Here is a 15,692-nt window from a genome sequence, read left to right as displayed (position 1 = left end):
TTACTACACTAGACCTACCAAGAAATAGGGGCCATCCAAAGTCATCAATTTATACTACTCCAGTGGAAGAAGTGGAAGATTTAAGAAATCGGGTAATTGCTGGGTGTAAGTGTAACGCAATCAGAAACGATCCTGGTGTTTTTGAAAGAGTTCGGGAGTCGATGAGAAGATTGGATTCTTACATTCTTACATCTGAGCGGGGGGTAGACATTTTCAACAGTTCTTGTAGATTGAGAAATACTATACGTTATTTTTGATAATAAATTGTTATGTAAATTTTTTTTTTCGCTCTGTATCTTCGAAACAAAACGCCCTATCAGAAATCATCAAAGGACAAAATATCCTCAAAATAGTCCAAGGAATAGTCCCTTAAATTTTTGCCGCATGTTTGCCCTGTATTTCCACGATGATATATTAGTAAAGTGGTTTTTGTTTGGGATACCTAAGGTACGATATTTTCAACAGTATATTTAATAATTAAACAAATTTTCTCAATTTCAAACTCAAATCAGGTAATGAATCATCAAAATTAAGCAGGTCACAACTAAAATATAGTTCAATGAACAAAAAATGTATTACTTAATTAATTACACAAAATGATTTCCCAAAATATCTAATAGCAAGTATAAATAATGGATTTAAACATCCCGATAAAACATTAAACTGAAAAACTCAATATAGGTAAATAGAGGTTGAACGTCCAATGAAAACACTAGTAAAACATATTAAATTCATCATCAGATCCATTGGCTATGCGGTCCATGGCTATATACCTTTCAATGTCATCCCTATCGTAATACTGCATGGCGATGTAGGGATCATCGAGGTCGAGTTCGAAGTCATCGAAATCATCCTCAGAGTCTTCGTCAGTGTCGTTTATCCAAAATAGGATTTGTTGGAGCATTTCCGCTTCATTTTCGAGCAATGCTGAAGAACAAATAGAATGTACCAGAATTGAATACTGCTCAGCAAAGTTGATACATTTTCCATGCAACTTATTTGATACAAACGAAGACTTTTGCTAGCACTACTTCTATACACAATAAGCGTCCGATTCCCCACTTTTTATTTTAGAATCCTACTTTTTGTAGGATTGTATCAAATTCAGAATATTACTAATCAATGTGATACCATGTTTTACAGGGTGTTTATTAAACATGCGGCAAAAATTTAAGGGCCTTTTCCTTAGACTATCCTAAGCATATTTTATCCTTTGATGATTTTTGATAGGGCGCTTTGTTTCGAATATACGGAGCGAAAAAGAATTTCAACAATAACAATTTATAACGTACTCAAAAAAACTTGATTGTGAGATTATCACTAAATGATTTTACAAAAACGCAACACGTGTTTCTCCATACAATTGCTTCTTCGGGCGTTGAGTAAAGACACGCCCGAAGAAGCCATTGTATGGCGAAACACGTGTTGCGTTTTCGTAAATTCATTTAGTGGAAATCTGAAAATAAAGTGTTTTTTAAAACGTTAATCATGGATTTTCATCAAGTATCGGCCAATTCCATCATATATAACAATTTATTAGCAAATATTACATATAATGTTTCTTAATGTACAAGAACTGTTGAAAATGACTACCCCCGGTCGGATGCAAGAATCCATTCTTCTCATCGACTCCCGAACTCTTTCAAAAACACCAGGACTGTTTCTGATTGCGTTACACCCAGCAAATTGAATGTCTGCAGTCATTTGAAATAAAAGGAATGTTGTTAATAGGTACCAACGGAAACTTTAGATTTTTTATTACTTGGTAGGTCCAGTGTAGTACGCTATACCTCCTTTTATTTCGGCTACGTTAATAATTTCAAAATTACCAAAATTGTTATTGTCGAAATCATTTTTCGTCTTGTATCTTCGAAACAAAGAGCCCTATCAAAAATCATCGAAGGACAAAATATCCTTAGAACAGTCCAAGGAATAGTCCCTTCATTTTTGCCGCATTTTCAATAAACACCCTTTATATTGGCATTTTTCAATACAGTACAGTACATATAAGGCGTTGAAAACAGTAAATAATGATTGAGGACTAGCACCACATCACTAGGGCTCATTTTCAACGTAATAGCTAGTACAGAAGAACTTCCACCTCAATGAAAATACTTGTGACACGCTTTTGAAATGCATGGTCACGTTGTGGGTTGCTGTTGGGAAGTGACATTATTGTATTTCGTTTTGACGAATAAATCATCAACATGGAAAAAATACCTTTGTAAGTAAAATTTTTCACATTGGCATTTGATCAGTTATGAGTACTACTCTGATCAGTTGAATATCCCAAGTTGTAATGAACAATAATGAAATGTATATGTATCATTTGGTGAATGTCCAGTAAGCAGTATGAGGAGTCGAAAAACAGGTCAATTTGATTGTCAAGAATGACTCTTTCAAGGACTATTTGTAGCCTTCGTTCTGAACTAACAGTAGTAATTAGTACGCCTATACTGAGATGCATGGTTTGACCAGAACTGGTGAGAATATTAGGGGTTACCGTTCCAAGCCTTTATTAGGGGTAACATTAGCCATTAGCCCCAATTGATCAAAAACTAGTCTAATAGTGAAACGTAATAAAGTTGTGTTTAGAGTAAATGCTGAATTTTTAATTCTCATTGCAGAAAGGATACAGATAACCGTCGTATTTTGCTACTTCTGCTGTAAAATATTTTTGTTTTCGGGCAAAAAATTGGTTCGCAAATTTGAACGATTTGGTATTATTGTGTATAAAGAGAGGTACCTGTTGAGCTGTTTAGTGATTACTTTCATAAGTATATAAAAGTGTAAAAATGGTTTACATTCTTCAAATTATTGTAATTTATGGAGAAGTTACTATTAGTATCAGAACAGACAGAAATGTCACGCGAGACTGCAAGAAAACCACTGAAAGTGCATAAATTTCATCCATATAAAATGCAAATTCTTCAAGAGCTCCACGAGGATGAAATTGTGAAATTATGTCACATCGAGTCAATACAATCCATAATCTTTTGTTAAACATCTGTCTCAGCAATGAGTGTTCATTTTTTCTGAATGTCAATGTTAATCGACAAAATTGTCGCTATACTTTTCAGGAAGAGCACACACAATACGCACAAAAAGTTAATTTTTGTGCTGGTATTCTTGAAAATGCCTTTATTGGTCCATTATTTCTGGAAGAAAACTTGACTGGCAATCTGTACCTTAAAATGCTTGCTAAATCAGCTATACCTGACGATACATTATATTCAACCATGCAGAGCTTTTTCGCCTCTGGTTTGGATAGATTATCGTTTGAGCGTAAGCGTAGGCACTATCAACGGTGTCGTAACCTCGTCGTGGTGGTGGGACTTCCGTACTTTTATGGAGCTCGGAACGATGCATGCGATAGCTTAGCTAATGGACCCTACCGGAGAAAAATCAGACGATGACCTCCCCTGTGAGTCCACGGTAACCCTTGCCAGGTGTAAGTGGAGGGTTTAATTCAGTTTAATTAATTATGTAATCTGTGCCAGAATATGAATGATGCCTGGGCCGTATAAGGTATCACCAAGGGTGCCTCTGGCATACCAGACGAATGTTATGGGGACCTGAAAAATCGTCATTGGATCAGCGTACAACTAGGGATGTGGACAAACTAGTGAGGCCCTATCGAGCAGACAGATCACAGCTCATCATTGACTTCAATGTCAATGCACACAACCTCACATGGGGGAGCACTGACATTAACAAAAGAGGTTGGCATTTACTGGGGACCTAGAAGAGAGAACGAACTTACCGATACAAGCAATCATGGAATAACTAGGATGAAGTGTACGAAACTGCTATTTCCAACTGAAGGTCGAATTCTCGACGCAAGATGAAGGATTGCCAACGGGATCGCCACTTTCACCGGTTATAGCCTACGTATATATGGAATGGTTTAAAACTCTGCCCATTGAAGAAGCCCACAAGAAGCCCCGAGTCTGGTTGAGATACGTTGACACCTTCATAATATAGAACCATGAGAATACAGAACTAGATACCTTCCTGAAGCACATCAACAACGCAAGACCTTTCGTCACTTTTACAATGGGGAAGGAAGTCCACAACGAATTGCCTTTCTTAAAGGTATTGGTGAAGAGGACTGACACTAAGTGGGAAACATCTGTATACCAGTTTCAGAACCAGGAATCCAACCACCATCAATCGACTAAGAGAGGAATCATCAATACTCTAGTAGACCGTGCTTTCGGGCTCTGTAATTCAAAGGGAGATCTCGAGAAGGAATAAGACATCATCAAAAATGGTCTTCAACGGAATGGCTACTCCAAAGTGATGGTTGAACAGGCTTCAGCTAGAAGACAGCAATAGCATCACAACCAGTACTTGTACTTTCCTACATCAGAGGATTGTCGGAAAAAATAAGAAGAATTGGGTCCATGTTTATCAGAACCTGCTTCAGATCTGGAAACACTATCTGTAGCAGCCTCACGAAAACCAGGTCACCAAACGCAGAATGCAAGAATTGCATTTGCCGGATACCCTATGCGGAGAATCCTACATCGGTGAAACTAAGAGGCTATACAAAGTTCGCATTGCCGAGCACAATAAACCCACACAACGAGGAAAAACCATCAAATCGGGGATAGCAGAGAATATTTGGACTCATCAACATAATATCAAATGGTCCCAAGCTGAAATCATCCACAAGGAGGAACACTGGTTTAGGAGAAAATTAAAAAAAAACGCATATATTTTGTTCAACAATCATCACCAGTCATCACCCGAAGCCAATTGTGGATACTAACAATCTAAACGTCGTGAAGTAACTTTGCTTGAAATCTTTCAATTTTCATTTCATGTTAATTAATCAGTTTTCAATTGTTGCTTGTATTTTATTACATTGTGATTTAAGTTTTTTTGCTTAATATAATTGTTACTTTCAGCTGATATTTTTAATTTTATTGATTCTTTCACGGATTTTGAATAATGTTTATCATATTAGACCATGGAAGTCCGAACTAATGAAATGTATCCTTCAAGCTCACCTTGATGCCATTAATAACGTCATAGTGGTGGGGAGAGGCCAAGAACTGGCTTCAATCTTCTACTAACACTGACTGATCAAGTCAAATTTATTTACTAGCTCGTAATAAAAATACCAAATTTGAGACAAATGGAAGAGATGTTTTTCGATAATAACAAAAAAAAATCTATGTTCATGATATGCGATAAAGTGGCTTCAATTTTATTCTCTATATACAAAAATAGAGAGACCTAAAAGTTGTATTTTTAGTTTTTTAATCTGAATGATAAAAACATACAATAAACAAGTTAGTGGCGTACTTTTTTTGTCAATATTATTGGCAGCGGTTCCCACTAAGACGCCACTGGACCTAACAATTACAATCTAGTTACCCGCCTTATCACTTTAAATAACTGTACACAACTTCAACCAAATCGGTTCAAGCACATTTGTGATGTTTTATATATACTGGTTTTTTTTTTTAACTTGAACGTCCCGTATCTGAGAAGTATAGCAAATCCAGACATATATTCATAGGACTTTTTTTAAACTTTCTAACGATCACCTTCTGACATTTCGTACCGTAGTTAGAAAACACCCTGTGTATGCATCTCTTTACTAATTGACTCACGTTTCATAGACTAATAGTGTTCATAGAAAATCGTGAGAGTCGAAATGAAAGTGTTTGTTCTGGAGGTTGTACGACATGAGAAAACCTTACTGAAAATTTCCAGAGGGTTGTTATATCACATATGTGTACTTTATGTATTCAAATAACCGTTGAGTGTAAAGAAGTTTTCTAGAATCAGCTATGAAATATAAAAAGAGTAAGTAGTGTATCTATTTGACCGATTATCACAGTCGTTAAAAGATAAAAATTCATCTAAGGATCATCAAATTACCATCCTAAGAATATTTAGGCAAATTATTTTTTTTTCAATATTATATGAACATTACCAATCAAAAAATTAATTATTGAAATACAAGTCAAAGTTGAGGATGGACCGAATTGAAAGACTGCTTGTATAAAAATTATGTGAAAAAATTTCCAATATACCTATCTCCAAATAAAGATACAGCTGAAATTTTCTATTTTTTCCGTATATTTCCGGAACAAAAAAAGCTGGAGTCGATTTTATGCATCATTACCTAAAATAGTCAACTTTGCTATAATTCATTTTACTCTCTATCTTTTACAATTTAGAATTAGAATAGATCTGTATATTATTTTGTTCCCGAAATTCATTCACGAAAAGCATAGAACTTGTGTGAACACTAGAATGCCATAAAAATACTGATGATAATTTTTAGAAAAACTCGACAATAATACGACAGTTGAAGTACGAAAAATCACTCACTAGCAGCGCTAGTAGTTCGGTGTGGACAAACACTGCCTAATCCTCATATAAACATATGGTAAAGTACAATTAAAAAATAATGTTCCTGGAGCAAAACCAAAATTTGCAACTGTAAAGGATAACAATGTTGTAACATTAAAACGTTGGCTTGCATGTCGTAATTCAAAAGTAACTGGGAAAAAAAGTTAATTGATAGACATACTCTAGTAAAAGAGTAACGGTAGATTCAAACTGTAATAAATGAAATTAAAAATAATTATGAATTTCAGATTTATTTCCGAGTGAAAAATGAATCAAATATAGATGGAAATGAAATAAATTTAATTAAATATAATGAATGAATATGATTTAATAAACGATTGAGTTTATATCTCATTCAAATCAATGGTAATTAACTATGAAAAATTCACTATTCATTTCATGTTTAGAGCATACATATGAATATATGTATGTATGTATATTTTTTGCGCTGTTAAATCCAGTTTCTTCGACAAATGTATCCATTTCTTACATCTAACCTCATTAATATGAAGTTTTATAAATGGTATAAAAAATACGTTTTCTTCCGGATATCGATTATCCGACATACAATTCGCAAAACAGCAATGCTTTGTTGGCATTATACTAGCACAAAATAATTTATTATGTCAGATGTATATTTTGAAATAATAAATTAATATTACGTAAATAACACTGTTTTACATGAACAGTTTATGTTTGTCCCTACTACTAGTGCTGCCTCTCGTGACACGTTCGCTGTACTATTCTCAGGAAAAAGGCTCATTGGGCGATATCATACAATTGAATCAAGTCTATCAAAAAATACTTTCTAAACGTATATACGCAGAGAAAAACTTCAAATACAATATTTCACTATTAATATTTTATAACCATTTTGATATAAATTATTTTTTTGAAGATGAATAGTTCCTATTCTCTGAAAAAACTTTGTGTTTTCCAAATAACGAGAAGCGTGTGAAATTTTGTGCAACACCTTTTGATGAGGTGTACTAACAGAGTGAATTTTTTTCTGGAAGACCATTTAGTGAGGTATATTAACACGGTGAATCATCGAATTAGCGTGCCGTGCCCCGACTTCGATACGGATTTTTGTATTTACAAAAATTACAAATTCATAGTTTCCAAATTACGTTGAGTACCCCCTTGAAATTTTGTAGATGACCTTGTGGGGTTATCTGAAATCGAAACTTTATGTGAATTACCCTGATAATATTAAGATTTCAAAAGAAGAATTACGGGGGAAATCAGTCTGATCACTTCCCAAATGTTGAATAATGTAGTAGAGAGTAATTGCATATATATGAATATTTTTATCATCAGAGTTGGTACAGCATGTCAAGCTTAATTAATAAATCAGTTTGTCATTTGGAAAAGAATAATTTTTTCTTTGCCCAAGTATGAAAGTTCTAATACTAATACTTAATATATAAATTGGCACGTCATCTTAATTTCATATGAATCACCCAGTTAGTACAGCTTAGTATGAGGTCTTCCTCACTAAAAAGTCTTCACTCTGTTAGTATACCTCACTAAAAGGTCTTCCAGAGAATTTCACGGAGGTACTCCGAAGTATTCCAAGTATAAAAATCCGTATAGAAGTCGGTACGGCACGTCACGCTAATTTGATGATTCACCCTGTTAATACACCTCACTTGATGGTCTTCCACAAAATTTCATGCGAATACTCATCGTAGATTGAAAAATATGATTTTTTCATTTTCCCAACAATTCCTGCATATGCTGTTGGCCATACATCTGCCGGAATCGATTTTCAATTATTGGAACACACTTGCAGACCGGTTTCGGACAACAAACACATGTTCGTCAATGCACGTGAACGAGATAACCACCGCATATCCAAAATTTGCTCAATTCCTCTTATAAGGAAAAAAACTGGCCTGAACGAATTGTTCTTTTAAGCGGCATACACACGTTACGATTTTTCGTACTGCATCTTGAACTGCAAATTGTAAAGAAAATCGTACGGCATTGCAGTACAGCCATGTTTCTTCCACACCTCACAACAGCTCGTACTGCTGAGGTTTAGATTTCAATCTTTCAAAAGCCACGTCTGAAAGAAGTTTTTATATGTTTATTTTCTTTTTCATTATTTATTGAGATTCGTTTGGGAACAACTTTAAATTTTGCAAATAAAACTCTTTCCAGAACATCTTATTTTTCATATCCATTATAATTATATGAAATATGTAAAACCCTTTTCCCTAAATGATTTGGTTCAAACGATATGAACTCGTTACTGCCGCAGCAATAAGCCCCACACGTTCCAACTTGTCTACAATCCTCACCCCAGACAAGACCGTTGATACGATATTTTATGGAAGCTCCATACTGCGAACGATTCGACGACTGCATACTGCAAAATACCCAATTTGCCTACACACGTTATGATTTATCGTTACTGCGGCAGTACCGATGCATATCGTACTGCAAGCAGTACGAAAAATCGTAACGTGTGTAGGCCGTTTTAGATAATTTGATTTACAGCCAGTCTCCAAGTATGCCCACTCATTTTGGGACAGTAATTTGTATCAACATCGATATTGTTAATACACTTCCTACGCCTACTCAATATGGTTATAAAAAATTAATACTGAAATATTGTATTCAGTTTTTCTCTGCGTATATACGTTTAAAAATATTTCTGGATATGTTTGGCTCGGTTGTACCAATTAAATATCAGCCTTAGATTTGAGAAACTTGGCAACACTGCTTATTCCTCCTCTATCCCAACATCTATAGCCCACACGTCAGAAATTGTGGATGAAAAAGGGTTGCTAACTTCACACTAATATTAAAATTAGAACCAAATCAAGGAACCAAAAGCCTTAGGACTTCCTGTAGCCCATATTTTGACAGAAGAAATATGTGGTCTACAAAAGTTGTATGGTTTTCTGACTAGAATAATAAATATACATACATATTAATATACTAAACATCACCAGCATGTATGCTCATAACTTGAGAACTGAGCCACTGAGTAACTGATTCACAGACAGGCTATGTAAATTTATTAAACTGAATATAGACGTAGCCACACGGACTTTACGGTTACGTTATGCGGATGATACCTTCGTCATCAGCGGATGATACCTTCGTCATCAGCGGATGATACCTTCGTCATCGGGAAATATGGAAGCTACGCTCTAAACCTTTTCCTAGACCACTAGAACGCTCAACACCCCCATCAAGTTCATCAGGGAGACTGAACAGGTCCAACGGATAGCATCCTCATCGAACGATGTGGAGCTAGACCAGTGTTTCTCAAACAAATAAGTACCGACTTATTACCTTTACTCTCAGTTATCTATGTTGTAAAACGTTGTACCTTGAGACTCACCCGTGGCCCAAGCTTAATTAATAAATCAGTTTGTCATTTGGAAAAGAATAACTTTTTCTTTGCCCAAGTATGAAAGTTCTAATGCTAATAATTAATATATAAAATTTTGTGCAACACCTTTTGATGAGGTGTACTAACAGAGTGAATTTCTTTCTGGAAAACCATTTAGTGAGGTATATTAACACGGTGAATCATCGAATTAGCGTGCCGTGCTCCGACTTCGATACGGATTTTTATATTTACAAAAATTAAAAATTCATATTTTCCAAATTACGTTGAGTACCCCCTTGAAATTTTGTAGATGACCTTGTGGGGTTATCTGAAATCGAAACTTTATGTGAATTACCCTGATAATATTAAGATTTCAAAAGAAGAATTACGGGGGAAATCAGTCTGATCACTTCCCAAATGTTGAATAATGTAGTAGAGAGTAATTGCATATATATGAATATTTTTATCATCAGAGTTGGTACAGCATGTCAAGCTTAATTAAGACTGAACAGGTCCAACGGATAGCATCCTCATCGAACGATGTGGAGCTAGACCAGTGTTTCTCAAACAAATAAGTACCGACTTATTACCTTTACTCTCAGTTATCTATGTTGTAAAACGTTGTACCTTGAGACTCACCCGTGGCCCACGGCGCCGCGGCGCACACTTTGAGAAACACTGGGCTAGACTAACCCACAAAGTGTACCGAAAAACCCCGCACACGGATAGATACCAGTACACTATCAAACTACCATCCTAGTCAAAAGACAACGGGCTCGAACAATATGTGAACCGGAGTATCTCGAGGAATAACTGGAACGTCTTCGAGTGACCTTGAGATCGAATGAATACAGTGTACCCGAGATCAACAAGGCCATGGAGCTGAACAGTATCACGGCTCAAAATGGGGAAGAGACTGAGATGGTTGCACGGGCGTGTCTGCCATATATCCCTAGGGTCACAGACAGAATTGGAAAACTCTTGGGGAAACACAACATTGAAACGGTTTTGAAACCCACCAAGAAGATACAACAAAGTCTCAGGTCGGCTGAGGACAAGACCCACTATCAGCGGCAGGGGTATATCGCATATTGTGCACTTGTGGAAAGGTATACATCGGAACCACCAAAAGATCCATTGGATCAAGGCTGAAATAGCATGAAAGAAACTGCAGACTAGGCCTAACAGACAAGTCGGCTGTGGCGGAACACGCACTCAGTCGAGGAAACCACAGGATTATGTTTGAAATCACGAAACTCATTGCCTACAACCAGGGATACCATAGCCGACTGGTACAGAAGATAATAAGGATCCACAAACATGCGGATAAATTCAACAGAAAAGAAGAAGCTGTGATCCTCAACCGAATACGGTATCCCATTCTAAAAAGTTCAAGAATATCAAACAGCATGACAGCAGATAGAAAAGGGTCGACGAATGTTATTGACAATTTACCTAATCCAGGTACAGGTACTAGCACATCAAACCAAATGAGTCAACTGATTACTCAGAATGTATAAACCTCTGAAGAAGCTAACCACTCGCGCCAGCGTAACGTCAGGAAGAAATTCCAAACATCGAAGCCCTTCAAACCCGAAAAATAGTGATATTGAATTGCTATTACTATCTTTGGGTTGATTTAGCAGTTCCGATAATTTGAAATAATCTTCGATTGTTTATATTTTCATCATTAAGAGTGCATATGCGAAGAAGCTATTGAAAAAAAAAACTGATTTCTGTCGAGAACTCACAGTAATTGGGGTATCATAGAACTAATAATTATAATAGAGGGCATGTTAAAAAAAATGCAGAATTTCTATATCATCTGATAGATACTGCATAAACACTGACAATGCATCTACTCCTCAAGAGTATATACAAAAGAATAATTTTAAACAAACAAAAAAAAATCAAAGAGCTCATATGCGACAGATGGAGGCAAAGGTGGCAATCCCTATATAATAATAAACTCAGAGCCATTAATCCGAATCTAGTCACTCAAAATTACCGAGCTCTCACCCGCAGACAGCAAGTTTTACTTACACGCCTGAGAATTGGACATACGAAATTTACCCATCTAATCTCCTAAAGCATGAAGAGCCTCGTATTTGTGATACCTGCAGTGTGACGAGGAGTGTTGAACATTTCATCTCTGATTGCCCAGCTTTCAATGAAGAAAGACAATTTTTCGGATTACCAAGCGACCTCACCAATGCATTGGATGTTACGAACTTTACTTCCCTTTATAGTTTTTTGGAAAATGTTGGCATCTCTAACAAAATTTAATGTACCTACTGTAACCGCTAATAACCCTAGTGGTTGATGCGGTGTTTTTCCTTTTAAATAAAAAAAAAACAAAAGAAAAAAAATGTTTATCATATACAGACATTTATTTGATATACAAAACGTATGTGCATGATCTACACATCTTTGTTAAGAGTTTATTTTGAACTTAATTATTTTCTTCCTTTCTTCGATAGTTCCCTACATTTTTTTTTTGTATAAAGATGAAGTACGAAGCCGAAATTTTTTTTTTTCAAAAACTGATTATTCCTAAAATTATCTGCCCTTTCAATTCAAAAACAATTATAATGAAAACAAGAAGCTTGGTAACATCTTCGCATCAAAATTGTTTATGAAATTTTAAGTAGTTTAGAAAACTCTTTCAGTCGAATACTACTTATTTTCAAATTGAATTATGGTGTAAGTTTCACTAATAGTGGGAAAATATACCCGGGACCACACATGGAAAAACCTTTATGAAGGGACCTCACAAAAAGAGAACTGAAGAATTTCTTTAAAAGAGCAGGGTGTACAACAAAGATCTTAGATGCAGGAAATACAACATAAGAACAAAAATAGCCTTACATATTTTATGTGAATGTGAACACTGAACCACAAGAGGCAAATAATGGGGAATGTTCCTCCTGACGAAAATCAAGTAGTTTCCATAAAAAGCTCTAAAACAACGCATTTTAAACTTACCATTTCAACCTTTTTCTTTAAAAAATTATTTAAATACTTAAAAAAGAGGAGTGAAATAATGCATTTAACATTTAACAACATTTTGTGCACCTAACCTATCTTCCTCTATAAATAACAAAACAACTGTTGTTTATGTGGCTTGTGGAGGTGGTATTGAACTATAATTTATATTTTGCCTTTATTGTTGATTTATAAAGATAATTTTCCTTTTTTAAAGTAGAATATCTAGGTACGTATAAATTATTTCAACTTGATATAGGTGCTGTTGCCTATATGTGAATTAGAAACAAATCCCTTTTAAAAATTAAAACCCAACATTTGAAACATCAATTTGAATACTTTTCGAAGTTAATTTGAAAACTCATGAATCAAACTCAACTTTATTTTGTTCAAACTTGCATTTGCTGTAATAACCCAAATTGGGGAACATTTCCCATTTATAGACAACCCAGAAAAATAAAACAAACATTCAGCAAGGGACCTTTACAAACTAGTACAAAGAACAAGATTGTTGCTGCAATAAGTGTGATGAATAAGATATGTGGGAAACAAATTAAGACCATGTGGCTGCAGTTGTTCATGGACTTGGAAGAAATAGACAATTCAGATGGCTCCCAAGTAGTCGGGGAGAAGTGTCTATCAATTTGAATAGCTGATTTGAAATTTTGTTCCAATTAACTACACCAAAATTAACTATACCATCATTATCTTAATTAACTTCTTTCAAAATAAAATACCAATATATCTCATTATGGTGTAACACCTGCTTTGATACTTTTATGTTTTAGTCCCTTTAAAATTAGGACCTGTCATATCAACAGTATTTTCATCAATCATCACAATGATTCCCTTTTTTGCTTAAATAGCAACAGCGCTTTTTTTACGCAAAACATAGTAAATGTAAGATAGAAAACGTAAGATAAATAAGCAACATGTTGAAATAATCTTCCAAATTGTTATGATTTCTTTTTCAGGCTGAAGGCTCAAAGTTGAATTACAAAAAAAACATCTGCAAAACTGTGAGTACAGCAGGATTATTCAGGATTCCGTGACAAAAATAAGAATCTTTAAATAATGAAATTAGTAGATAGAGCTTTTGATGAACTGATACAAGATATGGATTTTTAAGTGGCAATATATAGAACACTATCAGAATTTTGAACACATCATCTTTTGATATTCTAAATCATGAAACCGCCTGAGCTGGTTTCATAAACTTACTCAGAGTATAATGTTCTTACTCCAGATCTTTCATAAACATGTTTTAATGTACTATAAGTACTCTTTCGTGTGTTTCTAATCACATTGTCATAATCTACATACTCGCTGGTATGAACGCATGAACGCACATGAACAGTATTTATTATACATCAATTTGCAAATTATGTATTTCAGTTGTTTCTTTTTATTATGATAAACAAATGGACCACATTGGAAAATATTTCGTTTGGAGGACAAACATTTTTTCTATGTTGGTAACTGTTTATTTTTCGTTAGTGTCAGTTGGCAAATGTGGATGATGCTTGTAGATGATGTTTGTATTATCAATTTTCGAAATTTTTTGCGTCTATATCAAAAAGGGTTTTGTTGGAGCACATGTAATTTTTTTTGATTTGTCAATAGTGTCAGTTGTTATATGAAGTTGATGTATATATTCCCTATTTCCTAGTGTTATTTGTTGTTTTCATTGTATTCATTTCTCTTCAATTTTCTTTAATGTACAATTAACATGATAATTGACACTAATGACAAATACAGTGTAGTCAACTCAGAAAAAATTTATGTGCTACAAATGAAATCCTTATCAGATATTATCTATTATGTTCCACAAATGTACAACTGCAAACCCATTTTATATGAATACATCCACATACAAGAAATTTTCAAAATTAGGTACTATTGTAATTATCCTTCTTTCATTATCTATTCTTTGAATGTATGAATTCAGAATGGAATAAATGAAAGATGAATATGCAAAATAATGAAAATTCAAAGAATGGTTAATCACTGAATTAATCCATTGAATACCTTTCTAGATTGGTAAAAAAGTTTACCTGCAGAAGGTCGTCTTCTCCGTTTAGGAGGACCAACATTTATAACTTCCCCATTAGGTAAAGCATGCAGGTAAAGGCAGGTATTTCCAAATGGGCAAGTTCCTTTCCCTTTTTTGAAATAACCACAATCTCTTTTTTTCATTTTTTTCCTTTGTTTATCAATGAAAGTATCTTTTTCTTCTTTGTTATCCATCCAAACGTTTGAAGGAAACACATAATCTGTAAAGGAAAGAAACTTAAGAATTGAGCTGAGAATGGTTTATAATAGTTTACCTGAAGCAGTTCTACATTCGGGACACGCCTTTGATACATCATGCTCAAACTCTTTACTCTGTCTCCACTTCTTTATACATGGGAAACAAAAGCAATGGTTACAGTTTGGGAGGATTCCAAACTTTTGCTCAGCCCTTAAAAAGTATCTTACTATCAATTTTGAAAAACTAAGGAAAAACATGGAACTTATTAGTTCTTTAATTTTGAAATACTGGAAAACCCTTAAAACAATCCAAAATGAATAACAACAAAACATTTGTAGAAAAAATATTCTGACAGCTTTCAGAAACTGATCAATCCAAAAGTTTATTCAAGTAACACTTTACTGTGAGACTTTCACTGGACAGTTTACAAAACTGTAACAAGTGTTTTGCTATTCTATGTTTACTCAAGTTTTTTCATACACATTTGTATGAATACAACAAATTATTGCCAAGTTCAATTAAGTATCTGCTTCTGCTTTGGAGACCATCAAGAATTTTACTAATGCTGATTATGTGAAACTGATAGTTATAATAAAAACGTAGACTAGACTAGAAAATGTAATGGCTGAAACGAAAGAAGCTATACATGATGCAATAGAAGAATATTCTTTGACTAGTGTCAGGATTGCACTGCAGCTCGAAGTCAACCCAAAAACCATTGAAAAGTTTTAAAAA

At 34.6% G+C, this 15,692-nt stretch overlaps 1 protein-coding gene across 4 annotated transcripts in view; it reads right to left on the bottom strand.

Moving 5' to 3' along the window:
- The window catches only part of LOC111502834 (E3 ubiquitin-protein ligase makorin-2), a 44,514-nt gene that overhangs the window by 24,132 nt on the left and 4,690 nt on the right, over window positions 1-15,692 (bottom strand). For 2 of the 4 annotated variants that reach the window (XM_023157000.2, XM_074182649.1), the window contains exons 4-6: window positions 15,034-15,167; window positions 14,761-14,979; window positions 556-927 (exon numbers count right to left, since the gene is read on the bottom strand). In XM_023157000.2, coding sequence (XP_023012768.2) covers window positions 713-927; window positions 14,761-14,979; window positions 15,034-15,167 — 568 coding nt within the window. In that variant the 3' untranslated portion in view covers window positions 556-712. Of the gene's footprint in view, window positions 1-555; window positions 928-14,760; window positions 14,980-15,033; window positions 15,168-15,692 lie in introns of those variants that run through there. The other 2 variants (XM_074182651.1, XM_074182650.1) reach the window with 1 other exon arrangement.

This window comes from Leptinotarsa decemlineata, unplaced genomic scaffold, assembly GCF_025532065.1.
Source record: "Leptinotarsa decemlineata unplaced genomic scaffold, Ldec_3_MD MMD2_tig00026328_RagTag_RagTag, whole genome shotgun sequence".
Lineage (NCBI taxonomy): Eukaryota > Metazoa > Arthropoda > Insecta > Coleoptera > Chrysomelidae > Leptinotarsa > Leptinotarsa decemlineata.
The sequence above is the reverse complement of the archived record's forward strand: the minus strand, read 5'-3'. Positions and strand labels throughout refer to the sequence as shown.